The 26,764-nt window shown below is 40.9% G+C and overlaps 1 protein-coding gene across 1 annotated transcript; it reads right to left on the bottom strand.

The window, feature by feature from the left end:
- Window positions 1-3,854: 3,854 nt before the first annotated feature.
- Window positions 3,855-13,221, bottom strand: TMED7 (transmembrane p24 trafficking protein 7). Its single transcript, XM_054032488.1, has 4 exons — window positions 13,119-13,221; window positions 12,680-12,932; window positions 9,544-9,789; window positions 3,855-6,968 (listed from the first exon to the last, which is right to left on the bottom strand). Exons 2-4 carry the CDS (start codon window positions 12,875-12,877, stop codon window positions 6,732-6,734), a joined length of 681 nt encoding a protein of 226 aa, XP_053888463.1. The 5' UTR covers window positions 12,878-12,932; window positions 13,119-13,221; the 3' UTR covers window positions 3,855-6,731.
- Window positions 13,222-26,764: the final 13,543 nt, after the last annotated feature.

The raw sequence follows: 26,764 nt of genomic DNA, 5'->3' as shown, positions 1-26,764 counted from the left end.
TGGAAACTTTTTAAAAACACCATAATGGGAGCTCAAACTATATGTATAAATAAAAAAACAATGCTACGACGGCTAACCAGAATAAAAATGGTGGTTAGACACAAAATGACACCTTTTAAGAACTGGAGGTCAAATCTTATTGAGGAAAATAGAAAGGAACAAACTCTGGCAAGTCAAGTAAAACTAGGCAGGCCAAAAAAGAATTTGAAGAGCAACTAGCAAAATACAAAAACTAACAGCAAATATTTTTTAATTACATCAGAAGCAGGAAGCCTGCCAAACAATCAGTGGGGCCCCCTTGGACGATCAAGGTGCAAAAAGAGCACTTAAGGAAGACAAGGCCATTGCAGAGAAGCTAAATGAATTCTTTGCATCTGCAGAGTATGAGGGGAAGATTCCCACACCTGAGCCATTCTTTTTAAGAGGACACATCTGAGAAACTGTCCCAGCACAAGATGTGAATGGAGGAGATTTGGAACAAATTGATAAATTAAACAGTAATAAGTCACTAGGACAGATGATATTCACCCAAGAATTCTGATGGAACAAATATGAAATTGCAGAACTACTAACCTGGTATGTAACCTATCACTTAAATCAGCTTCTGTACCAGATGATGGGGAATAGCCAATGTGACACCTATTTTTTTAATAAAAAGACTCCAAAGGTGCTCCCAGCAATTACAGGCCAGTAAGCCTAACTAGTATCAGGCAAATTTGTTGAAACTATCATCAAGAACAGTATTACCATAGATGAACACGATTTGTTGGGGAAGAGTCAACATAGGTTTTGTAAAGGGAAATCATGCCTCACCAATCTCTTAGAATTTTCTGAGGGGATCAACAACTATATGGACAAGGTGATCCAACTGATACAGCATGATGTTGTGAAGGCCAAGACTATAACAGGGTTCAATAAAGAACCAAGTAAGTTCATGGAGGATAGGTCCATCAATGGCTATCAGCCAGGATGGGCAGGGATAGTGTCCCTAGCCTCTGTTTGCCAGAAGCTGGGAATGGGCAACAGGGGATGGATCACTTGATGATTACCTGTTCTTTTCATTCCCTCTGGGGCACCTGGCATTGGCCACTGTCGGAAGACAAGATACTGGGCTAGATGGACCTTTGGTCTGACCCAGTATGGCTGTTCTTATGTAGTGAACTTGGACTTCCAGAAAGCCTTTGACAAGATCCCTAACCAAGGCTCTTAAGCAAGTAAGAAGTTGTGGGATAAGAAAGAAGGTCTCCTGGATCAGTAACTGGTTAAAAGATAGGAAACAAAGGGTAGAAATAAATGGTCAGTTTTCAGAATGAAGAGAGGTAAATAGTGTCCCCCAAGGATCTGTACTGGGATCAGTGCTGTTCAACATCTTCATAAATGATCTAGAAAAAGGAGTAAACAGTGAGGTGGCTTTGTTTGCAGATGACAATTATTCAAGACAGTTAAGTCTAAAGCTGACTGTAAAGAGTTACCAAGGAATGGGCACCAAAAAGGCAGGTGAAATTTAGTGAGTCAAGAATAAATAGGACCTCCTTCTCTAAGTGAACCCCACCTTCAGAGAAGGAATTCAGCATTCCTTGTTACTGAGCACTCTGAACTCGCCAATCCTTCACTGGTTGCACTGGAATTTGCTAGCTATCACCTAGGGTCAAATCCCCCATTCCTAAGCAAACTGCTAGTTAAAAAAGCAGGTAGGCATAATGAAATAGTGAAGAGATGGCTACTACCCTGCTCTCTCCAAATTATCCAGGCAGTCGGTCTTAGATTCCTGACGGAGTCATAGCATCAGTTTGTTAGACTTCATCCCATCCTTTCCAACAACCTGACTGATCACAGATACCATTTTTTTACCTCCAGATGGGATTACTGCAATGCCTTGGACTGAAGCACTGGCTCTGAAAAGACTAACTGGTGCAGGAAAAGAGCAGCTTCACACTTTCAGCAGCATACAACATTGAGGATATATTACTCATATATGCTACTATTGTAATAACTCCCTTATTCAACATCAGGTTAAGTTTAATGTCTCGGTCCTTCAACAACCTCAACAGACAGGGACCAAAGAGCTACCTCACCCTACTACCAACTCGTCTCCTTAGATGATTCCATTGGTCCTATCTCAAAGCCAACACTTAGGTATACAGGAAACAACTTTCTTGACAGCTGGGTTGAGTCTGTGGAATTCATTCCATGAACATAGGATGACCACAAACCACCTCTTGAATCTTGCTTTTCCCTAAAAGCATTTCAACTAATTACTTGCTGGACAAAAATATGTAACAAACTCCTAAAGGGATAAGGTGGTAATGAGCACAGTATAAAAACCAATAAAGAATACTATATAGATGGGGAAGAAGAAGAAATGGAAGGACATAAATTATTTATTTTTAAACAATTCTGGAAGGTGCCCACATACCAAGGGGATTGGTAACATAAAATGCTGAATAGAATAGTTTTCAAAGTATTTTTTGATTTGCTTCATTTACTAAATATTTATCTTCTTAGCAGCAGTTTGGTATAATAATCAGAACTCCACGTACTGTATAAGAAAAGCAGATTTGTAAGAATTCTTATCCTACAGCCTTAGGCACTTAGGCTATGTCTACCCTACACAACTTTTAGCGACACAGCTGTGCCGCTAAAAGGCGCACAGTATAGCCGCTGTTTGTCAGCAGGAGAGTTCTCCCGCCAACAAAAAACTTTCACTCCCAATGAGCAGCAGTAGTTTTGTCAGCAGAAGAGCTCTGTTCACACCGGCGCTTTTTGTCAGCAAAATGTGTGTCGTATGGGTTTTTTTTTTTTTTTTTTTCCACACTCCTGAACGACAAAACTTTTGTCATTCAGGTTCCAGGGTAGACAAAGCCTTAGACACAGACATGTAGGGCTGAAAGGGATCTAGAGAGTCACCTAGTTAGTCCTTCCTTTCCCCATGGCTCCACTGAGACAGGATTACGTGTACCAAGACCATCCCTGACAGATGTTTATCTGGTTTTTAAAAACCACCAATGATAGGGACTCACAACCTCCCTAGGTTACCTGTTGCAGTACTTAACTATCCTTATAGTTAATTTTTTTTTAAATATCACCCTTTCTGCAAATTAAGTCCTTTACTTCTTGTCCTACCCTTGGTGAAGATGAACAACTGATTGCCATCCTCTTTATAAGAGTCTATTATATATTTTAAAGACTGTTGTCCCCTCTCAGCCTTCTCTTCTCTAGACTAAACATGCCCAATTCTTTCAACCTTTCTTCGTGGGTCATTTTCTAAACAATTACCTATTTCCTTATACAAGACACTCCTGTTAAAACTTCCCAGAATTACATGTTTCGTAACAGCATCACATTGTTATCTCATTCAATTTGTGACCCACTATAACCCGTAGATCCCCTTTGATATGTACAGATTAAATATATAACTAGATAATTACATTTAGATAACTATACTATTCTCTAAACCTCATACTTGTGGCAGTATCACAAAAAGGGAAGTCTCTTTGTAAGACAAAACTACACCTTAAACTCCACTCAATCCAATAGGTGCAGGTTACAAAGCACTGGTGCAGTGCACTCATGATGCATTGCTTAACAAGCAAGCAACCGTATTGCACTAACTCAAGTCTCTAAATTGTCTTAAAGTACAGCCTCATATGGAGTGCCTTGCAGTAATCCAATCTCAAATTTAAATAAATGTGGATAACAAGCAATCAAGTGGCATCTAATAAATTAATGAATGGATAAGTACTTTAAAAAATACTTATTCTAAAATATAGGTTAACTGGCTCAATCTCACTTGTTTTCTTTTGAGAAAGCTCCTTTCCCATCCAGTCTCAAAATAAAAATCCATTCAGACCATGTTCATATATTAATTTTTATTTTCCCATACAATATTCACAGGGTCTGCCTTTTGTCTTATTCAAACTAACAAATGTTTTCAAACTAAAACAGGAATTGACATTTCAGGCCACAAAAAAAAGAAGAGATTCCGTAAACATAAACATCCAAAGAATAGTAAAAAAAAACTGGTGTCTTTTGCAGTACATAATAAAATTGTATTTTATCAAACACTGGGTGATTTAGCTGTGTACCATACACCTCTTATTTGAGCCATGTCCTTAATATAAAAAGGATGAAGCTTTAATTGTCACACACCTTAAAATGTTTTTTCACCCACTGTTGATTTGTTAGCATGCATTATATCCTATTAATTTTATTCAGTCACTTATTCTAAAAAATATATACAGCTATGTTTAAACATGTGGTTTTGTGCCATGTTTTTAGAACAGAAAAATAAAGGCTTTTTTTTAAGCTATTGCTGCATATTATGCAGCAAGATACAGGACGATTGGTTTGAATACCCAACTTCAATTTAACAGTCAATTCCACAAGACCTCTGTAGTGGGAGGTATACTGAGCTATACAGTTCCACTTTACACATTCAAACAGGAAAAAATAAAAAGACACGAAAGAAACCGAGAGAGAGAGAGAGAGAGAATCTGTGACGATATAAACCAATATTTGGCCTACACCATTTAGCAATTTTGACAGTAACACGAAGCAACTGATGTAGAAAAAAATTATTTCACATCTTTAAAACAAATGTTTTCATTGCCATTAAAGCTACGCATTAACTGATCTACTTACAAGTGATAGTTCAAGCTTCAGAAGATTACAATGGGACACTGCCAAAATTAGATCACATTTTCATCAAATGGTTATAATGGCAAACGTGCAACACTTGCCCTAACTGAACCCATTTGCTTTATTACTGCATGTAATTAAGTTTGTAAGAATCCTGCAGAAGATCAGCTTGTTGCCACACAAGAATAAAGCAGCCAAGCACAATCAGGGAAGAGTATCACATGCAGGCACAGGCTTGTGGCATTCAGGAAAAGAGTCTGTGCACTAGTTTATTTTTGCAAAGTTGTAACCAGGCACTGGCATTGTTTTTACCCCTCCAAATAAAGGAAGTTGTAGGTGCTTTAAAAAAATTCAATACAAGGTCTGAGAATATCAACTAGATTCCTTAAACTAAGATCCTGTTTTTCACCGACCAACCTCAGTGACCCCTAAAATAGGAATTAGCTCAAATTCTTCTTGGATGTCCCAGACTACAGGTAATTGATTTAATCACAGTAAGAATAGATCTAGAACCTCCTTTTATTACAACCACTGCATTTTAAATTGTTTTAAGTTGATGGCCCTGAGTTTTTTGCCATGTGCCCAAGTATGACTTATTTATAAATAAAAAAAAAACAAAACAAAAAAAAAAAACTTTAGTTTCTCCAGAGTTGGAAATATATGATCAACACTGGCAACAAATCAGAATTACACTCCTTTTACTGCGCGCTAGCTTAACAGTTTAAGTTAACAACCTCTTTTGAATTAAGAGGAAAATCAGTGAAAAACCCTACATTTTCTTGTGTTTTTAGGTTAGTTGTTGTTTCTCCTGTGCACTTGAGAACTGGTAAGATTACCTTTGTCCTTTCCGACTAGTCTGTACTAGCTTTTAACCTTATTTTGAATACCTTTGTTCAAACAATTTATGTACGTTTGCCAAATTCCATATTCTAATAAAACAAGACTTTTCAGAGTACACAATACAGCATCTATTAAAAACACAAGCAATGATAACAATGTAGACTGCAAACCTACCAAAAAAGACACCCTGAAACTTTTGAAACATTGCATGACCACTAGCAAACCAGAAGTGGCAGTTAGATGCACAAGGCAACAATGTATCAATGCATCACAACCATGGAGATACAATGCAGTATAAATAACAAATTGGACTGGAAAATGATTTACTAGAAAGCTTTGTATGTGCCTCACACAGATGTCATACAACCATGTCCAGTGTCAGTGCTGTGCTACCAAACAAGCCAGTTTACCTCTGTTGCCTAATTTTGAAGAGCCACAGCAGCATACCTGACTACAGAGACTACACAACGTCAGTGACAAAGTTACAGGATTCTCCTTATCTTATTGCATTTTATTTAAAAAAAAAAAAAAAAAAAAGCCTTGGAAATTTTGATTTTAATAAAGTATAGAAAATTGGTTTCCTGAGTAGTCTCAGTTTACAATTTGTTCAATAAAAAAAAAATATTGTAAAACAGGAAATTCATTATATTTTAATATAGGAAGAATGGTTTTTTTTTTTAAACAAGTTTGTTTAAAAATAAAACTTAAGGTGGAGACTTACCATTCTATAGAAGAACAGTATTTGTGCCATGATGTAGTGTTAACTTGCAAGTTTTACAGCAAAGAAAGATATATGGATTGGATTTTTCAGAGCAAATCAAAACAATGCAGTTCAATGCTTTGTGACTACAGTTCATCACATTTGCTTTTGGTTTTAATCCAACACCTTCAGGCTGAAAAGCTAAAATATCATCAATTTTTCCCATGTACTGTCTTCCATATCAACTATTTGGGTTTTTTTTCAAAGCATACCACAGATTAATCAGTGAATACAAATAAAGGAAAAACAGATCACTGCTGGATGCTTAACACAAACACCAAATAGTAAGTTATCAACTTTTCCAAATATTTCAAATAAAAAGGTGTCCCTTTCACTTTGACTACTTTTTGTAATTTTTAATGAATGGGAAGGGGTAAAACGGTATTAAAACTGTTGCCTATCTTTAGTTCTTTTGTATCTACAATTAATTGGAGAACAGTAAGTTTACAGATGAACAGTGTACAGTGGATCTGAAGCATCATTTCACTACTGGTTATGATCCAACACGGGTTGTGGTGGTTCTTTTATCGGAAAAGAAGCTTTTCAGGAGAAATACCTGCCCAATACTAACTACTAGAAGAATGATGGCTTCCCCTATTGACCAATAGGCTACTCTGGTGTTTAGATCTTCTGCTCTGCTGCGACCTTGTGCTTCTCTCAAGCGGAAGTGAGTCTGATAATCGATAACAGACTTCAAAGCTTCATGAATTGAAACACAAGCAGACTCCATCTAGACAAAAAAAATATTTCTGAATTAGAAAAGCATTGGAAGAATTCTATTTTTGTGCTGTATCTGAGTATATATAGCCAGGACTTCTGTAATTTTAGATGCAAGTATGTTTATTCTCTCAACTAATATGCTTTTAAGTTCTGTCACATCTAACCCACATTAACCAATATACTAAATATTTTCCCCCTCAACCACATAAATATATTATTAAAGTTGCCTTACATTTCCCATTATATGGCCCCATTTTCAGCTACTTAGAACTTGGCCAAACTAACTGTTCAGGCTGAAATGTTCTATGCCAAGTGTCTGCCTCAGGTTTTTTGTTTTGTTTCAGCTAAAATGGTTCTCCATTTCAGAGAACAAGATTAGGGAAACATACACTGTTTTGCCCATATTACAAAAAAAAAATATTTCAGTGATTTGTTGAGAAACCCTTGAGCCTTTGAAGCAGGGACTTAATATTTGATAAGGGCCACCTGGGTATCAGAGATATGCCTTTTGCCATTCCTGTGAAAATTTGTCCAAGTTGGCCATGCACTTAGAAAAGTCGCAATTCATACATGCTCAGTTCCCTAAATTCTCTGAAGAGTCTGCCTGCACTGAATAGGACTTCCCCTGTAGTTGCTCCTTCTGGCAGCAAAGGCACACTATGGTGCAGGACAAGAACCGAGTGTTCTCAATACTCCCACTGCTGGTGCCCAGGCAACATTGAGGAAGCAACCACACTGGAACACACAGGGATGAGGAGAGAAAGAGCATAGCAGCATTAGATGGGTCAGGAGGAGAGGGAGTTGCAGGAGCCAGAGAGTAGGGAAAAATAGAGAGAGAGGGTGGGGGACAGGAACCAGGAAGAGGCAGGGTAGATAAGAGCAGAAGAGGGACAGAGAGACAGACAGCTCTAATTACTAGAGAAAACTCCCCTACAAAACCTGGAACTGAACTCAGGAGTCCTCAAGTTCCTACATTCATTTGACAACAGCAAAGACTGTGAAACGCACTGGAAGAGAGATCTTTGGGTCCACTCAGGCCAGTAGAAAGATAGCTAGGGGATGGTGTTTATATCCTTGGTTCCAAAGTACTGAAATGGTGAGCACACTCACCTAAATAGCAGTTTTGGAGTAAGTTTGCTGCCAGTTGGCAGCACACAAAGTGTCTGTGGGTAATGTACTGAACACATTTAATGGGTTTGTGTTTAGGAGAAACGAAGTGAGGCTCACAGACAGACATGTAAAAAACAAAATCAGAAATAAGACTTAAGGTTTAAGAATAAAACTTCACACAGTTGAAGCCTTTTTTATGGGGAAGCAGTGTTCCTGCCCTACTGTACATAAATAAAAAAACCCTAAACATCTATAACATTGAAAATAAAACATGTTTCACGTCTAGTTAGTTAATTTGTTTTGCTAGCCTTTTCTTTGCTTCTCATAATTTTGACTTACTGGACAGATATCTAAATATTAAATTGGGCATTTCCTAATTATCTTATTCAGTTTTACTTTCCTTAAAAAGAGGCATGAAATGTAAATGCCTATTTTTATTTTTTTTACTACTTGATGTTTCTACAGAAAGATAGAATTTAGAAACAAACTGTTTGAAAAGTTCAAAGCACCAACATTTCAACTTTCAGACATGAGTGAAGTCACAGCACTGAAATGCGGCTTAAGAAAATATACCTGTCTGTGATATAAATAATTCAGAGAATTATTAGTCTTATCATATGTAGCTATTTTTAGTTAAACAGTTAGTATCGTCGAGGAAAAGCAGATAAGCTTTTAGTATAAAATCTCAAGATTTTACCATGGTGGTATAAAAAGAGGAGTTGCCATTACTAAAATATTGTGAATTTAAATATATTTACTCTGTAACCTTTCAAGTGCATTTTATTCATCCACACTACATTTCTTTCCAGCAATCCCATTCATCTCCACAAATCATGCTGAGACAGGGACCTCTTGTGGCTAGACAGATTCACATACCACTGTTGCCAAAACAGTAGATTATGCAAAATTCAATATAATACTAAGGTCTAATTAAACTCTACTTTGACCCACAGCCTATAAGAAAGAGGCACAAAAATAGTGGAAGAGGCTTCCTTGCCATCTCTTGCCTACCTGCCACTTTCTTCCAGAACAATGTCTAGAAACTATGTCTGCTGTTGAATTCCTTCCTGACCCTGCAACGTAGTATTCCTCCAACATCGTCTCATCCTAATCATTTCCTTAAACAATGTCCTGTTGTGAATGACTTTGCTCTTTGCTAACTGGGAGGTAAATCCCTAAATCTTAGTTCTACTTCTGTGATTAAAGACGGCTACTCCAGTTTGCAGAAGCTCAGTTTTACATCCAAACTTTAAGCAGACAAAATTTCATTGTTAACATTAAGTCTTTGATTTAATAGAACTCCCTAGTTAACTCAGGTTGGGATTTTCAAAGAAGTCTGAGGAAGTTAGATGCCCAGTCTTATTGGCTTTCAATGCAATGTAGGTACCTAACCCCCTTAGGCTCCTTTGAAAATCCAAGCCTCATCTGCTCCATCTTTTGTTTTCCCATCAAGTCACTTTAAATCAGCCCTTTACCTGGGTAAGTGCAGTGACTCTGTTCTCACTAGGAAACAGAGGTGGATCTTCTCCAACCTGGAAGTCGAAGTATACAGTTTTGTGCGTGAAAGTAGAAAATTCATTGCTGAAGCAGAATTTGTATGTTCCATTCCTAGATGCAGTGAAGGTAAAGCTATCATACTGTTTTTTCATCTCTTTGTACAACACAATGCCATCAGGATCTTCTAGCCGACAATCAACATCATAATGCCCTCCAGTGATCACCTGTGGAGTGTGAAAGATTATTGGCACTTTAACAGAGTAGAAAGTTATTCTTAATATTACAGTTATCTAAACACCTGTACTAGGTTTAAATAAAAAAGCTGTATCCTTATGATAGAGACACTATGCATTTAAGAATTCTTTATAGGTTTTAGACAGTCTTCATAGTAAACCTCGTTTCTAAATTTCAGTGGAAACAAGTCAGATAGGTTTGATTTCAGCACAACTTTATAGAAAATTTTTTGTTGCAGTTGCATTTAGGGGATTTTAATGCAGACTTAGGAATACTGTTGCCTCCCTCAAGCAGAGCTTGTGTCTTCTCCCAACACTGAATTAAGTTAGTCAAAGCTTAGAACTGTCCCAAACCCTCATGTGATTGAGTGAAACTCAAAGTAAAAATATATAAAACAAAATATTTTCACAGCACCTGAAATCACATTGACAAACCTATAAGCAATGTAAAAGAAAGCCTTTGGCGAATTTAGAAACCACTGATTTATACCTGGATAAACAATGAGGTACAAATCTAAATGTGAGCAAGCATTTTACCCCCTTTTAAAACGAACATTTTGAGTGCATCTATAGACAACAAGCTCATCTAACTAGCAATGTCTATAACAGATTATTCAAAAGCCTACGATTGGAGAAGATAGAAACAACACTTAAATTTTAAAATAGATTAAACAAAGCACTAGAAAACAACAATCCTGCAGAGGATAGATTAGCCCCAACAGGTCTTATCTCCAACTTCCACAATTCAGATACAAATGGGTGCATCAGTTTGAAAGGTTTATCCTAAAGATATTACATTTAAACAAATTAAAGATAAATGTTTTAGGACAGACTTCCACTCATACAAATTAAAATAGCTCAGATAGCGGAAAGAAGAAGCCCAGTTTTTGTGGAAAATTCTTCTCAACAAAATTCAGATGACTGAAATATTTCAGTGTCAGTATTCAAAGAAATCATTTAGTTTCTTTAGATGCAAGCAGCCTCAGAAATTGCATGTTAGATCAACAATCTTTAACTACAAGTGGGACATTCAATTACTACCAAAGAGCTACAACTAATTTGACTAAGTGATTAGGACTTGTTTTAATGCTAGATTTGAAAGACAAAACTGATAGAAAAATCACTCTGGTGATTTTCTATTTCTATGAGTGCAGAACAAGCTGAAAGACATTTGGGGCAGAATTCACCGATGCACAATTCCTCCAGAAAGCATGGGCACAAGTTAAACACTGAAAAGCAACTGCATTAATTCATAATTATTTATGATGTATTCTATTTAGGCTTGTCAGAATTCACCTTTTTATATATAATTTTGATGGATAATATCAATGTTTATTTTTAAGCAGTTTTTTTCTATTTTTATTGATTTAAACTTTCACAGTTTTGGAACATTATGTGGATGACAGTAGACCATGATATAAAAAAAAAGTTAAAGCTTTATGAATGCTACATAATTTTGTTTAGCTTCAACTTTGCGAACATCAGAGCTGGCTGTTTTATCAGAACTGTAAATATGTGCTTTATGCAGCACTTATGACATGTTTTTATACACAGTGAGGTAGGACTCAAGTTCTCAAGCAGCATTTTTCTTACTTTTCCTATCTGTAAATTTCTATTATCAACAGAAGTATTTTGTCAGGTTGTACGTGTATGGTGAAATACACATTACCAATAAAGATGCAATTCTTCCAATGTCAAGTATATTAAGTGTAGCAATCTAATTCCACAATTTACCTTCCCCAACAAGTCTCAAAACACAAGATAAAACAAGAAAGTTAAATGCTTTTCACAAGTGCAATGTTGTACAGTTAAAAGTGATTCACTTTTATTAGGCTGGCAAACTGTCTCAACAATTAAATGAATAAGGCTCCAAGTAGTACAATCCTTAAGAAGCTCAAGGAATATCTTGTTATAGCAACATCATTTTGGCAAAGTGCCAATTTTACAAGGCTGATGAGAGTTTCACACATACACACAGGTGATGTACGCATAAATACATACAATGGATCCATTTGGGGAAGTTTTCCAAGAAGCTTACAACTAACTTATGCTTTTACTGTAGATCAAGAACATAGCACTTTTACATCTTTGCCTCCCACATAACAATTGCACAGCCTTGCATACATGTTATTGGGCAATAATATTCCAGAATCACAACTGGTTAATACTTAATCACTCAAAATCTAATATTGAAGTAGGATTTGGGGTTTGAACTCAGAATCACAATGAAATTCAGGGACAGCCTTGTTTATTTCACGTGAGTTAGAAATACCAATCAGCTGCACAAAGTGAAAGGGAAGGCAGGGAAAGTGAGGATGAGCCCAACAGGTGTGTGGTGAGGGTTAACTCAGTAGAACAGCTGCCTTTACAGGGAAATGGGATACTAGCTGGCCGGTCGGGTGGGTGAAGTAGTGTTGGCAAACAGGTATATATTAAGCTGATTTAAGGACCATGTTATCTGGAATAGTAAGGTGCACTTGGTGCCCTACAAGATCACTTTATCAGAGCATTACTTATTGCTGAGCTAGAAATATGAAGCAATGCTGGCTGGGTTACAGTGTATTGGGTGGCTGTTTTAAGCGTTTCTAACTGGCTAGAGGGAACAAAACAAATACCCAAAACTCCAGGGGGCACCTGATCCCCTGTGCAATCTGCTGAGGGAAACACTATTAAGCTGGGGGTACCTCTGGCTTAGTGAGGTGTGGGTAACGGTGCCTCAGGCCTAGAGACAAGACGTGAGCTTGACCCAAGCTAGCTATCTTGACGATGGATGTGAGGGTGCACGAGGGAGCTGTGTACCTGGCACTCTAGGGTGCCCTGCACGATCCCCCATCGAAGCACCGCTTGGCGCTGCTGGGGCGCGGCCTGGACGGGTGATTACCTGGAACTCTAGGGTGCACTTGGTGCCCTGCGCGATCTCCTCGTAGAAGCACTGCTTGGCGTTGTCGGGCAGCTCGAACGTGATCTCGGAGGCCCGCACGGCGCCCGCCAGGCACAGCAGCAGCACCACCAGCCCCCGCAACCCCGAGATCGCGGACCAGGCCGCGGCACCAGGGCCCAGCAAGCCCCGCAGCAGCATCTCCCCGGTGCAGCGGGGAGGGGGTCTCAGCACCCGGCGACGGCAGCAGCAGCAGCTAAGGGGCAAAGGGGAGAATGAGTCGGAGCAGGTCCGGGAGCGGCTCTCGCTGGGCGGGGGGAGGAAGGGGAGCAGCGGAGGCTGCACAGACCAGGCCTAGCGCCCAGCCTGGCACCGTGACCACGGGCCCGCGAGCTGGACTGCGCCACGGAGGGGGCAGCGGGCGCAGAGCGGGGGAACTCACTGCGAGGGGCCCGGATGTAGTAGAAGGCGGCAGCCGGTGTCTGTGTGGCGTGGCGAAAGGAGCGAACGAACTGGGAACCCGGAAGTAGCTACGCAGGTCGCGCGCCGCCAAACCGGAAGTGCTTCCCATGGTTTTGTCGACGTGGTGTTTGGGGAGGAGAGGGCGGGGCGTTAGAGGGCAATGGGCGGGGCAGCAGAGGGCAATGGGCGGGGCGGGGCAGCAGAGGGCAATGGGGCGGGAGAAAGATGAGGGGGGCGGGGCGATCTGGGGTGCAGCTGGCAGCAGCTCTGGTGATAACGTGCTTAGCAGTCTCCTGAAACGCTGGTCCCTCTTCCTCCCGCAAGTCAGCCTGTGCCCCAAGCCCGCCTGCAGCTTGCTTCTCTTTCATCCCAGTCACAGCAGATCGCGTTGCAATTGCACGGTGTAAATGCCAACTGTTCACTAATCAGGACTTTACATTCGCAACTATGAGCCTGTTCGCTTCCAGCTACCTCGTTCTGCAGCGGGCAGCATCTGTCATTCAAATTAGCCCCCTGTCACTTTAGTGTCAGGTGAAACAGTGATGGATAATAAGACCAGAAGGTAAGAGAAGCTAAGAGATAAAAGAAGACTCCCCTTTTACCACTTAAAATCTGCCTTTTATAATTAATACAATTTGTTTTATTTATGATTAAACCCAGTTTCTGTAATTTCTAAATGGGGAGGGGGCAAGAAGTGTGCACACCTCTACCCACACTGAGGGAGGGGGTGAATTTCATAATGTATCTTGGGTCTGCACTTCAAGGGAGTTGGACATCTGAGTGCTGGAGCAAGTCTGAGTCTTCCCAGAGCTGATCTCCAGCTGCCTGTGGCTCTGCTTGTGTGTATATTAGAGGAGGTTTTAAGAGCTTGGCTCAGCAAGACAGGTTAAAGGGGGGCGAGGCTGGCAGAACAGGTGTCTCAGCACATCAGGTGGCTTCCCAAGGTATCCAACCCGTCACAGTTCGTTCTTTTGTTCTTCACACAACAAAAATGATATGAAGAAACCACATGGGCACATTTGGGTCCTAAATAATCATGGTTAATTTACAAAATCTACACATATATGCAAGGCCTAGTCTAGCTATGTGCACACCGCTAATCTGGTTGAGTTCTGGCAGACTTTACAATAATAGAACACTGAGTCCCGGTAAAGGGGTATTACCCTGTACCTATTTTTATATATGGAGAGAGAGAGAGAAGATGATGATTTTCTACTTCATTGTTTTTTCTAAATTCCTATCCTGAAGTCTTTCCTTTTGTTCAGAGACATAGAAACCCAAAATATTATTAGTTTTATCCATCCAGATTTGCCATTCCATTTTTACACTCAATCCCATATAAAGTAAATGTTAATGTATTTAGATTTTTCTCTGCCCTGGAACCCAATCTGTTAAGGTTGAAGCAAGTGTATTGCAAATTCTGCAGGCACAAACCTTTGTAAGCTGACCGTTCTGTTGCAATCACATGCTACGTTTACTGTTAATATAAAAAAGACACTGCTTACATACCCCTCAGAACCCAGTGGAGGGATGTACTGCTAATACTACCCAGCTTAGCTTCAGTGCTACGAAACCTAGGCATAGGTTACTTATATAAACACTGACTCCCTAGAAAAGAAAGTCAAAAATAGCTCAAAATGCTAAACTGTACTAATGCTGGGGTTGTCCCTTTCTGATTATATTCGTACTCAGGAGATATTAAAATATTGTTTTCCTTTTTTATATAATAAAGAATTTTGCAAGTTATTGTCTCTTTTGCTGATTTCTGTTAAGTGCTTCCAAGATCTGTAGTGTTCTCTCCCCAGTGTATATTCTCTTGCTGTGCAGTTGCTGTCCTCAGACATGCTTACAGATAAATAAATAAAAATCCTTTTCTCGTGGCCTATACATCCTACTCTGTTCTCTCTTTCTCTGTTGTCTCTTCTTTTCCCTTTCTATGCCACCCAGATTGAAAGGCTCCCTTTCCTCTTCCGATCAAGGAAAAATATATCCGGTATCCCAACTTGGCTTAAGAACAGCATGTCCCACCTTCTGCAAAGGAGACAAGAACAAACCCTTCAGGTTTCATCTCAGCAAAAAACTATTCCTATCCTCCCAAGCTCCTAGCAGGCAGGGCTTTATAACCCAGCTTTCTTGGAAGCTCAACAGTTCTGACCCTTCTCCTGTTAAAAAAACATTACATGTGCTTTTTGCATGCATTGTTTTACTGTCATTTTCCTTGTAATACTTTCCCCTTTAATGAGCCACTTAGTCACTGATAATGCTCACAGAGGAGATAATGAAAAATAAGTACAGAGCACATCCTCTCCAGTTTAATGCAACAGCAACTATCAGATTCTTTCTGTCTCCTTTTGCTCTACCTCCATGTCATCTGTAACCATTGTGTATTTAACAAAAAATAACATTGTACATGCTTCTGTCGTAGTGTAGCTTACTTTGCAAATAGTGAGTGATATTCCCAAAACTAAGGTCAGTATACTGCAGAGGCAGAATACAGTGAGGCCTTTGCATGTTTTACCAGGCAGTCAACCTATCTCCCATAATAGGACTGGCCAACCTGTGGCTCCGGAGCCACATGAGGCTCTTCAGAAGTTAATATGCGCCTCCTTTTATAGGCATCGACTCCAGGGCTGGAGCTACAGGCACCAACTTCCCAATGTGCCGGGGCGTGCTCACTGCTCAACCTCTGGCTCTGTCACAGGCCCTGCCCCCACTCCACCCTTTCCCTGAGCCTGCTATGCTCTCGCTCCTCCCTCTTCACCCCCAGAGCCTCCTGCACACCACATAACAGCTGATCAGGAGGTGCGGGGAAGGAGGGGGAGGTGCTGATCAGTGGGGCTGCTGGTGGGTGGGAGGAGTGGGGGGCGGGGAGCTGATGAGGGGCTGCTGACATATTACTGTGGCTCTTTGGCAATGTACATTGGTAAATTCTGGCTCCTTCTCAGGCTCAGGTTGGCCACCCCTATCCCAGAATATGACAGGCTCGATTCTTCAGCTTGGGGTGTGGGTGTGGGTGTGTCTGTGTATGTGATGTCATGAAATATTCTCACGACAGATTCTAACCTCCAACCCCATCAAACACAGCTGCATACTTCAACGAGTATGTTACTGTTGCCAGCACAGAGTGCCCGAGGCAAAGCAACAGCGGGGTTCTTTGCCCGGCGTGCTTCGCGCCAATAAACACACCAGGGGGAGAAGCAAACAAAGTTTATTTGGGATCCCAAAGCGGTGCTAGGAGACAGGCACGTCTCAGATCAAGCACACTAACAGAAACAGTTTTTCATCTTTTATACATTTTGCAGTTAAGCCTCACCCCTCCCTTTCCCCTCTAGCCCTCCCTTTCTCCCCCCCCCGATTCCTCCCGCTACCCCTCCCGTCCCTGGTAATAGTTACTAAGCAAATAACGATTACATTTAAGCAGTTAAGTCATTCTTGGCAGCTATAAGCCTAGCTTGTTAGTAACTTCTTTAAACCGTTATCTTGTCCTTTTTCCCTTCAGCCAGAAACATGCAGACCTTATTATTACTGCTTGAGCAGCGGGTTGCACACAGATAACTGGTTGCTTACATATTCCAATTGCACCTGGCTTTTGAGGTTGATTAGAGTTTAAACATGGAAGTATAGAGTTTGGTTCACTTAGGCCTAGTGCAGGAAGGTTTCATTGACACTTAGTGGCCTTCCACCCTCCCAAGTTACCTAGGGTGATGCCTAGTGACGTCAACATTACTGTGCTTGATTTTCAAGTTAAACAGAGATGTATGTCTTGCATTGAAAGTAAGAATATGGCTCTCAGTTGATGAGTAGAAAAAGACTCTATTGTACTGTTATATTAGCTTGACATCAACTTTTGCACATGTATATGTGACATTGTGAGGGGCTGGGAAGAGGATTAAACTACCATCACAAAACAGCAAACCTCTCTTGCACAGTGATAGATGGATTTGGACAGATGACTAGGGAGGAGTATAAAAATATTGCTCGAGCATGCAGGGGTGCAATCAGGAAGGCCAAGGCACAACTGGAGTTGCAGATAGCAAGGAATGTAAAGGGTAACAAGAAGTGTTTCTACAGTATGTTAGCAACAAGAAGAAGGTGAGGGAAAGTGTGGGACCTTTACTGAATGGCGGAGGCAACATAGTGACAGATGATGTGGAAAAAGCTGAAGTACTCAATGCTTTTTTTGCCTCAGTCTTCACAGACAAGGTCAGCTTCCAGACTGCCGCACTGGGCAACACAGTATGAGGAGGAGGTGAGCAGCCCTCAGTGGTGAAAGAACAGGTTAAGGACTATTTAGAAAAGCTGGATGTGCACAAGTCCATGGGTCCAGATCTAATGCATCCAAGGGTGCTGAGGGAGTTGGTTGATGTGATTGCAGAACTATTGGCCATTATCTTTGAAAATTCGTGGTGATTGGGAGAGGTCCCGGATTATTGGAAAAAGGCAAATTTAGTGCCCATATTTTAAACAGGGAAGAAAGAGAACCCAGGGAACTACAGACCGGTCAGCCTCACTTCAGTCCCCGGCAAAATCATGGAGCAGGTCCTCAAGGAATCTATTCTGAAGCATTTGGAGGAGAGGAAGGTGATCAGGAACAATCAACATGGATTCACCAAGGTCAAGTCATGCCTGACCAACCTGATTGCCTTCTATGATGAGATAACGGGCTCTGTGGCTATTGGGAAAGCAGTGGATGTGATATATCTTGACTTTAGCAAAGCTTTTGATAGTATTCTTGCCAGCAAGTTAAAAAAGTATGGATTATTGGATGAATAGACTATAAGGTGGATAGAAAGCTGGCTAGATTGTTGGGCTCAATGGGTAGTGATCAACGGCTCGATGTCTAGTTGGCAGTCTGTATCAAGCAGAGTGCCCCAGGGGTCGGTCCTGGGGCTGGTTTTGTTCAACATCTTTATTAATGATCTGGATGATGGGATTAATTGAACCCTCAGCAAGTTCGCAGATGACACTAAGCTGGGGGGAGAGGTAGATATGCTGGAGGATAGGGATAGGGTCCAGAGTGACCTAGACAAATTGGAGGATTGGGCCAAAAGAAATTTGACGAGGTTCAACAAGGATAAGTGCAGAGCCCTTCACTTAGGAAGGAAGAATCCCATGCACCACTACAGGCTGGGGACTGACTGGCTAAGCAGCAGTTCTGCAGAAAAGGACCTGGGGATTACGGTGGATGAGAAGCTGGATATGGGTAAGCAGTGTGCCCTTGTTGCCAAGAAGGCCAATGGCATATTGGCCTGTATTAGTAGGAGCATTGTCAACAGATTGAGGGAAGTGATTATTCCCCTCTTTTCAGCACTGGTGAGGCCACACCTGAAGTATTGCGTCCAGTTTTGGACCCTCCACTACAAAAGGGATGTGGATAAATTGGAGAGAGTCCAGCAGAGGGCAACAAAAATGACTAAGGGGCTGGGGCACATGATTTACGAGGAGAGGCTGAGGGAACTGGGGTTATTTAATCTGCAGAAGAGTGAGGGGGGATTTGATAGCAGCCTTCAACTACCTGAAGGAGGGTTCCAAAGAGGATGGAGTTAGGCTGTTCTCAGTGGTGGTAGATGACAGAACAAGAAGCAATGGTCTCAAGTTGCAGTGGGGGAGGTCTAGGTTGGATATTAGGAAACACTATTTCACTAGAAGGTTGGTGAAGCACTGGAATGGGTTACCTAGGGAGGTGGTGGACTCTCCATCCTTAGAGGTTTTTAAGGCCTGGCTTGACAAAGCCTTGGCTGGGATGATTTAGTTGGTGTTGGTCCAGCTTTGAGCAGGGGATTGGACTAGATGATCTCCTGAGGTCTCTTCCAACCCTAATATTCTATGATTCTATGATTAGAACATGTTCTGTCTAGGAATTCTGACAAACTTTGGCAGCACAGGCAGTTCATTCCCTGAGGGATAGGACATATAAAGTTGAAGGAATGGAAAGTGGAGAGAAAAACTAAAGAAAGCTAGAAGGAAGAAGAAAATCAGGTGTACATGTTTCTTTTTATCTTGCTCTCAGTCTGTGTAATAGCTGAGTCAAGCTTCAAATCTGTTGCTTTGAAACAATTAGCAGAGGCAACCTTTGATGATACCTAGAGACTATCAGGGCCGCCCAGAGGATTCAGGATGCCTGGGGCAAAGCGGGGGAGCGGACATAAAAAAAAGGCGCCACCCGCTGCGGCGCTTCTACTCACCGGGCGGCGCTCCGAGTCTGCGGCGGCACTGGCAGCAGGTCCTTCACTCGCTCTGCGTCTTCGGCAGCACTGAAGGACCCGCCGTTGAAATGCCGCCGAAGACCCGGACCACCGCCGGGTGAGTAGCCAGGGAAGGGATTCTCGGCCAGGGCTCGCGGGGCCTGGGGCAAATTGCCCCACTTGCCCCACCCCACCCCCCACACCGGGTGGCCCTGGAGACTATGGACTTGGGTTTGATTTTAGATACAGTTTTATACCAGTAACAGTTTCTTTGACTTGCGTGTAGTTGGTCCCAGTTTAACCAGAGTCAGTGAGATCAGAATGAGAGTTTAGAACTGAAGCAAAGTTTCCTTTTGTTTGGGTGTTAAAATGGAAAGACATCAGTAAGTTCGATCCTGCAGTCCTTACTCATGCAAATGTCCCATTGAAGATTTCATAGGCTTATAGAACTTGGTTGCAGAAAAAATCTGATAAATCATTCCAATGCAGTTGTACGAGTGCAGCTAAGATGATCAAGCCTATTTTTTGCATAAGGTTCTCTCTTAATCATGCAATCTACCAAGATGTACAGTTTCTTGCTTGAGTTGACTACCGCCACTCAGACAAGCATGTCAAAGTACAGTTACCATTTATATACCCGTCAAAATCTTGGCTAGCAGATTTGAAATTAATAATCAGACTTTGATATCTAAATAATGTCTTTCTTTCTTTCACCTTGGTAAGGTTTTGTAAAATTAAAAGGGCTGTCAATAGTACATTGCCCCTCATACTTGAAGAACTGACCCTGAGCGTCCCTGGCACCTGTAAAACACTCTTGTATTTATTACCATTGTGATTTGTGCTAAGTCATAGTGTAGAGGAAAAACTACCAAACTTTAAAACCACCCCTGTTTAAGGTTCAATGCATTTACTAACCTCAAGTCTCATTCTTTCCTAAAGTTCAGTGAGCCTGGAATGAGTTATTCACCTCTAGGAAGCCAACAAATTGCACTGCTCCCATCGGGCCCCAACAAAGGCCAGGGTATCCTCCCACCCCTGATAACATTTAAAATAAGAAGTGAAGGTTCCAGTGCTCATTGGTTGAGGCAAAGGGAATCTGCAGAGTTTGGTTCTCTTCCAGTCCCCATGGCACAAACTAAGTTGCAGGGTTCATTACAGGGTGTATTAAACCCAATGCAACCCTGCCAAATCTGCATATCTCCAACTGCGCACATTGCAGACATATATGCAGAAACCCACTGCTGATTGGGTTTTGTTACTGTTGTTGTTGTTTTTTTAGCTACCTACCATAATTTCTTAAACACACTAGGGGGAGCTATTTAATTAGAACAGTTTTCAAGTTCCTTTCCCCCTTTTATGTTCAAAGTATAGTACCGTGTGCTTAAACTCTTTTTATGCTTGGATGTGTTTTTTCCAATGAACTATAGTGTAATATTACAATATTAAAAATGATACAAAGAACACCCACATTCCTAATCTTAGGTAACATAGATCTACTTCCTAAAGCTCCGAGAATGAGACCCGTAGCTTTCAGGCTTTTAAGGGGTTGTGTGGAGATGATGCAGGACTACTTGTCCCATGGTGTAGGAGGGATTCAGCTGGGTGCAGAACCTGGAATTAGGACATCTCTAAGAAGATAAATGTGATTTTCAATACACCTTTCCTTTCCAGGTAACTGGTTTATAGGAAATGCCATATTGGATCAGACCAGTAGTCTATCTAATCTAGCATCCTGTCACCGACGGTGGCCAGCACCAGCTGCTTCAGAAAGCAGTGGAAGGTACTCTGCATTAGGCAGTTATATGATAAACTGTACCCAAAGAATGTTTCCTCCTAACCCCAGTGGTGTGAGTTTAGATTATTCCCTGAAGCTTGAGGGCTTATCCCCCTTACAGAACTCTTATTTATTTTTTCAATATTTCCTATGATAACACTGGATATTTTTACTATCCCTATGAATGTCCAATCTTTTTGAACTCTGCTTAGTTCTTGTCCTCAATGTTATCCTATGGCAATTAATTCTATATGCTAATTGTGCACTGTGAAAGAATACTTTATTTTATTGCTTTGAATTTGCTATCTTTCATTTCCATTTGATGTCTCCTTGTTGTATTATGAAAAGGGTGAATAGAGAAGGTAAATTGGGAACTTCTATGTGGCCCATGATTTTGTACTCATTTGTCATGCCCCCTTCTTACTCACCTCCCTTCTAAGGTAAACACATGAAATCAGGACTTCACTTGAGCTCTGGATCTCAAACAAGCAGGCATATTCTCCGAGTTTAGAACTGGACACGAAGGATATGGCTACATTGCAGCGGGGAGTGTCTCCCAGCCCAGGTAGATAAACTTGTGCTAGCAGGGCTTTCATTTGCACCCTACCAATAGCTGTGTGGACATTGCTGTACCGATAGAGAATTGGGCTAGCCCCTCAAACTCAGACCCAAGGAGTAGGATGGACTTGAGCTAAGGTGGCTAGTGCTCCGTTAATGCTGCAACATCCACACAGCTATTTTTAGCTAGCACAAGCTCTGCTCCAGAAGTCTCTCTACCTGGACTGGAACGCGCACTGCCAGTTGCAGTGCTCTTGTGTCCACTGAGTTTGGGAGAAGGTGTGTTCCAGCTCACTGGGTGCAGGGGGCAGTGTTGGAGATGAGCTGGAAAAAGACCTAAATAACCTTAAAAAAAGAGTTGGGGTAAAATCATATCTTCATATGAAGTCATTGAGAGCTTTGCCATTGACTTAAATGGGTCCAGGATTTTATCCATGGAGTCTGAAGATGGGTCATGGTACATCATCTCCCTAACACTACTTGTAAGAGGGCATGCTGGCTTTTTCAGGACAGGGCCCCAAGGCCTGGTAATATTACCTAATGGAAGAAAAGGGGGTTCCCCAAATGGATCATGTAGACAGTAGGAAATGTCCCAGGTGATCCAAGAGATTGTCTGAGTCTTATCTGTCTAAGGACTTTTTCTTTTGTTGCATTCCATTCTTTCCCCTCCATTTCTAAGTTACCTATTTTATTTACATTTCAAAAACTTTGGAGCAGGGATCTTGTCATCTTACATGTGTGTAAAGCATCTAGGGCATTGATGAGGCTATATAAGTAATAAGGAAGTTTAGAAAGGGGAAAGCAAGCATCTTTATACAGAGAGAATTATTTTTCTATGCATAATTTTCCTTTCTGTTACATGTGAGTATATTTCTGCTTCTTATATAGTAAACCCAGCTGGTCATTCGCAGTCTGTAGTTAAGTGTTAAAAATAAGAATGCATTTGTCTGTAACTTTCCCGCATCTTATGATTGCTTTTTAAAGTTATAAGGAACAGTAAATTAGGGAAGGAAGAACCTTAATGTGACCAGCCCTCAAATAAACACGCTATTATTATATTTCCAGAGAGATGAGGTAGGCAATACAGAACTTCACTCAAGTAAATAAGGAGAGTCTGGTTGTAGTGTGAACAAATTTTATTTACTCTCTACTTTCCCATTTGCAGTCAACTTTGGGGTCCAAAAATATCAGTTGTGCCAACATTTGGTAAAGGAGCAGTGGGAATTGAGTTTAAAAAGAAAGAGGAGGCAAAGAAGTAGACCTATACAAAAGGTATCAGAGCTGAAGCTTTGATGTTTAAAACCACAGATTGGAATATAATAATATTTTGGTACAATAAAAAGGAAAATTACCAGGGTTTTGCTGTGAATAACTGGTGGATTAAAAAAATATCTGGCCAGGAGACCTTGGGTATTCCTTGAGAAAACACACATGCACCTGGAAAAGCAATGCATTGGGTTGTAGAAGAGGGCATTAATGGATGAAGTCATCATCAGGTGGACAGAGACTAATCACTGAGGAGAGTTGGAACAGATATGTATGGAGCAGCATCATGTGAGATTATCTTACTGCTTTGGAGAGTGTGATATATATTCACACACATGCATTTTAGGAACTGTATGGTATCAATTAGAGGACAATGTATGGACCCCTTCAGTTGTCCCCTTTCTCTCGAAATGGTAGAAGCTTTTTTTCCTTCCAACCCCTGAATGAGAAGACCTCAAAGGGTATGTTGATGTGAAAGGCAAGCTTTTAAAAAAAAAAATCAGATCAGTTGCTGAAGCAAACACCCCTAGCAGGCCAAGGAAGGGTCTGATGAAAATTACTCTGAACTTGGGTGATAGCTGGTGACTAATTCTAATAAATGGATGAAGAGAGTGCACATCAGTATCATGGAGAAAATAAAATGTAAATGCCACTTCAAACCGTTAGAGACACAAAAGCTTAACAGTAGTATTCGCTGATTGAAAACCCTAGTCCCACAAAACTCCTGAGCCGGAAGACTCATATGTGACCATGATCCTTTGGTGCTTGAAAGCAGGGGGGTGGAAAAGACCACAGAATTATAAGGGCAGATATAATAAGGTGAGCAATATGCTAGCTATGTTAGAGCCCAAACCAATTTCAGACTCCACATTAAAATAAAAAGGGATCTTAAAGAAATTGTGGTTGTGCCAAACGGTTGGTTCAACTTCCTCATTCAGAAAGCAAAGGAGCAAGGCAAAGCCTGAGACCAGGACCACTTGTGGCAAGTTACTGGATTATTGCCATGAATGTGGTGATCACCCATATGTGAAAAAGAAACCTCTTAAGTCAGTAAGCATCATTAATGGGAACTAGGTGCTAGTGCTAACACAATGCATCTCTTTGTCCCCTAAGGCCACATGTAAAGGAATAAGGAGACACCTTACTTGAGCTAAAGGATGTCTGTCAGCCTTAGCAACAAAGGCCAAGCAGTTTTAAACTAATTAAACCTCTGTTCAAGGTCCAGTCAGAGGAGGACAGTGAGCCATGTTCATTGTGGGGTAACACAAGGACTACAGACCACTCTGCATGGCTTGTAATATCCAGGATAAAATTCCACCAACCAAAGGGTGGAGGCGGCCCAAAGGCAGACCCCCATTACATGGGTACATCAAGTCTTTTCCGATGTTGGACTCTCAGGCTGTCAAGCCTTTGCAGCTGTGCAGGAACAGACCAAATGGTGAACGATGACTATGGCCGACTGTTAAGCATTGAAGAAGAAGACAGATCACAGGTGTTAAACAATTTATGGTACACAGTAACTGCATCCAGCCAAAGCAAGAGCTATCATCTTAAATTATTCCAACTACAGGATTAACTAGATCTCTAGTGCATGCAGAATCCCTCAGTTTGGGTATTACTGGGCTGAAAAGACAGTCCAGGGGAACATGAAGTGGATATACTGAATGATCTCCATTTGTAATAATGGGATTTGATTTAAAGGAACAAAATGAGAATTTTTAGACTGTAAGTTCTTTGGGGATAAGACTATGTCTTGGTATGTGTTTGCACAGTGCTTAGTACAGTGGGGCCCTGACCCTGTTTGGGACTTTGGACACTAATACAATATGTTTTAAATAAAATAATAAGATTGCCTATGTTATTACCTAGAATCAGAGTAAATAGTAGATTGGAGTAGACTACTATGATACCAGTGATCTTGAAAGCTCTTAAGATGGCACACATCGGTGTGTTCAGAATAGAGGAAAATGAAGGAAGAAACGTTTTAGAATGACTGGGACAAAAATGAAGATGGAAGGATAATTGATGATGCTACCAAATCCAAGGAGAAGTTTAAGGAGAATCTAAATACTAATATTTTCTGAAACATCTCAGGGAATTTACTAGTTAGGAGGCTGCTGGTGAAGATCTTCTGACAAGACATGGGTACTCTGGGAAAACAGGTGGCTTTATTACAGGTAGGTATTACAGACAGAGGGGAAATGGAGGGATTAGCCAGAAGTAACCATGTCTTGGCAATACAGAACACTTACTGCAAATTGCCCATGGCATTTATCTGGACTCCAAGAGTTAAAAAAAACAAAAGCTTGTTTGCCTAAGAAGTACTTCTGGCCACTAGTTTATTCCACAGTTGGCAGATTTGTACTAGCCATGTGAAGTATGGCAGCAGGGAGGATAGTGGTCAAGAGAAAAGTTGCCCTTGTACTTACGCCTACAGCAAACATTCTCTTTGAACGTGATTCAACTATCACTCCTGTGGAATACTCATAGTTTGATAGAGGTACAGAAACAGCAGCTGTAAATTGTGGTATTGCAACCAGCAACTGCTAGATTCTCTGCAAAGTGTGGAGTACTTCTAGCTGAACATGTTAGAAACCCTATTATTAAAGAAAACACACGAGGATGAGTAAGGATATCCAACAGCTTACTTTAGACTGGTGAAGCAATTCAAGAACAACAACTCCACAAAAAACAGAGGGTCAACCAGTCATATTAAATGTCCCTTTGCTCAGGATTTCTAATCCAGACCCACGGTCTCAGGTTCAGAGCCCAGCCTTCCCTAGGTAGTCTCTCCTATTCCTGGAACATCCACTTTCATGGGTCCCTCTTTGGAAAACTCATGTAAGATTGAATTGTTGTTAATCTGTCATTTGTTAATCTGTCACAGTAATGCCTTTAGACCCTGTCACAGTGAACAAGAGTGAAATAGCATATTTAAAATAGCTGAGTGTCATTAGGTCTTCGGAAAGCCCATGGACTTCACCTGTCCTAATAATGAAACCAAACAGGTCCTTCTGCTTGTGTGTTGAACTGGTGCAAGCTGAATGCTGTGATGGTGGCTGATGTGACTGGGAGTCCCGGGGAGCCGCACTGAGGTTACTCAATTACGGTCAACTGCAAAGAATGGGTCAGACTATCCCCAAAGCTGGTGGATATTCCAATACTTAGATTTACCAAGCCAGCACAAAACAGCTTCTTAATACCTTACTGGTTACTCAGAAGCCAACAACACAGTTCTCTGAAAGCAACCCAGCCTTAGGCCTCCACCCAGACACCCAAGTCAAATATGATGAGGATCACTGAAAATCTTAATCATCATATAAGAAAGTTCTACCAATTCCAAAGGATCAGACATGATTAGGCTAATAAATATTTCAGATCTTACCCAAATACACGCTTACAGACAATTCTTATTAACTAAACTAAAATTTATTTAAAAAGAAAAGAGAGAGACTATTGGTTAAAAAGATCAGTGTGCATACAGACATCATAGAATCATTCTGAGATCAGATTGATAGTAGAGATGGTAAACGTTGTGGTTGCAAAGAGTTCTTTCAGAATTAGTCCATAGGTTATAGTCCAATGTTCATATTCAGGGTAATCCAGATAGGACTGGAGATCTCAGTCTTATGACTTAAGCTTCCCCTGCATGAAGCATCAATCAGATCTGAGATAAAAAGGATCAGGACCAAGGGTTTTTATACAGTTCCAGGCCTTCTTTTGACAGCTTGGAGTCCATAGGTGAACAATAGGCAATCATGGAGACTTTGAAGTAGACCTATTTCCTAAGCATCGTCGGTAATTAACTACACAGATTAAAGTAAGGTAATTTATTCATTAAGC

Source organism: Malaclemys terrapin, chromosome 6 (assembly GCF_027887155.1).
Source record: "Malaclemys terrapin pileata isolate rMalTer1 chromosome 6, rMalTer1.hap1, whole genome shotgun sequence".
Taxonomy (NCBI): Eukaryota; Metazoa; Chordata; order Testudines; family Emydidae; genus Malaclemys; species Malaclemys terrapin.
This window is presented reverse-complemented; position numbering and strand designations above follow the sequence as displayed.

Coding starts and splice junctions, on each gene's coding strand:
- TMED7 (XM_054032488.1), bottom strand. CDS start 12,877: ATGCTGCTGCGGGGCTTGCTGGGCCCTGGTGCCGCGGCCTGGTCCGCG. Junction 9,790..12,679: donor AGTGCACCCTAGAGTTCCAG/GTAATCACCCGT, acceptor CACACTCCACAG/GTGATCACTGGAGGGCATTA. Junction 6,969..9,543: donor GAGTCACTGCACTTACCCAG/GTAAAGGGCTGA, acceptor TTTTTTGTCTAG/ATGGAGTCTGCTTGTGTTTC.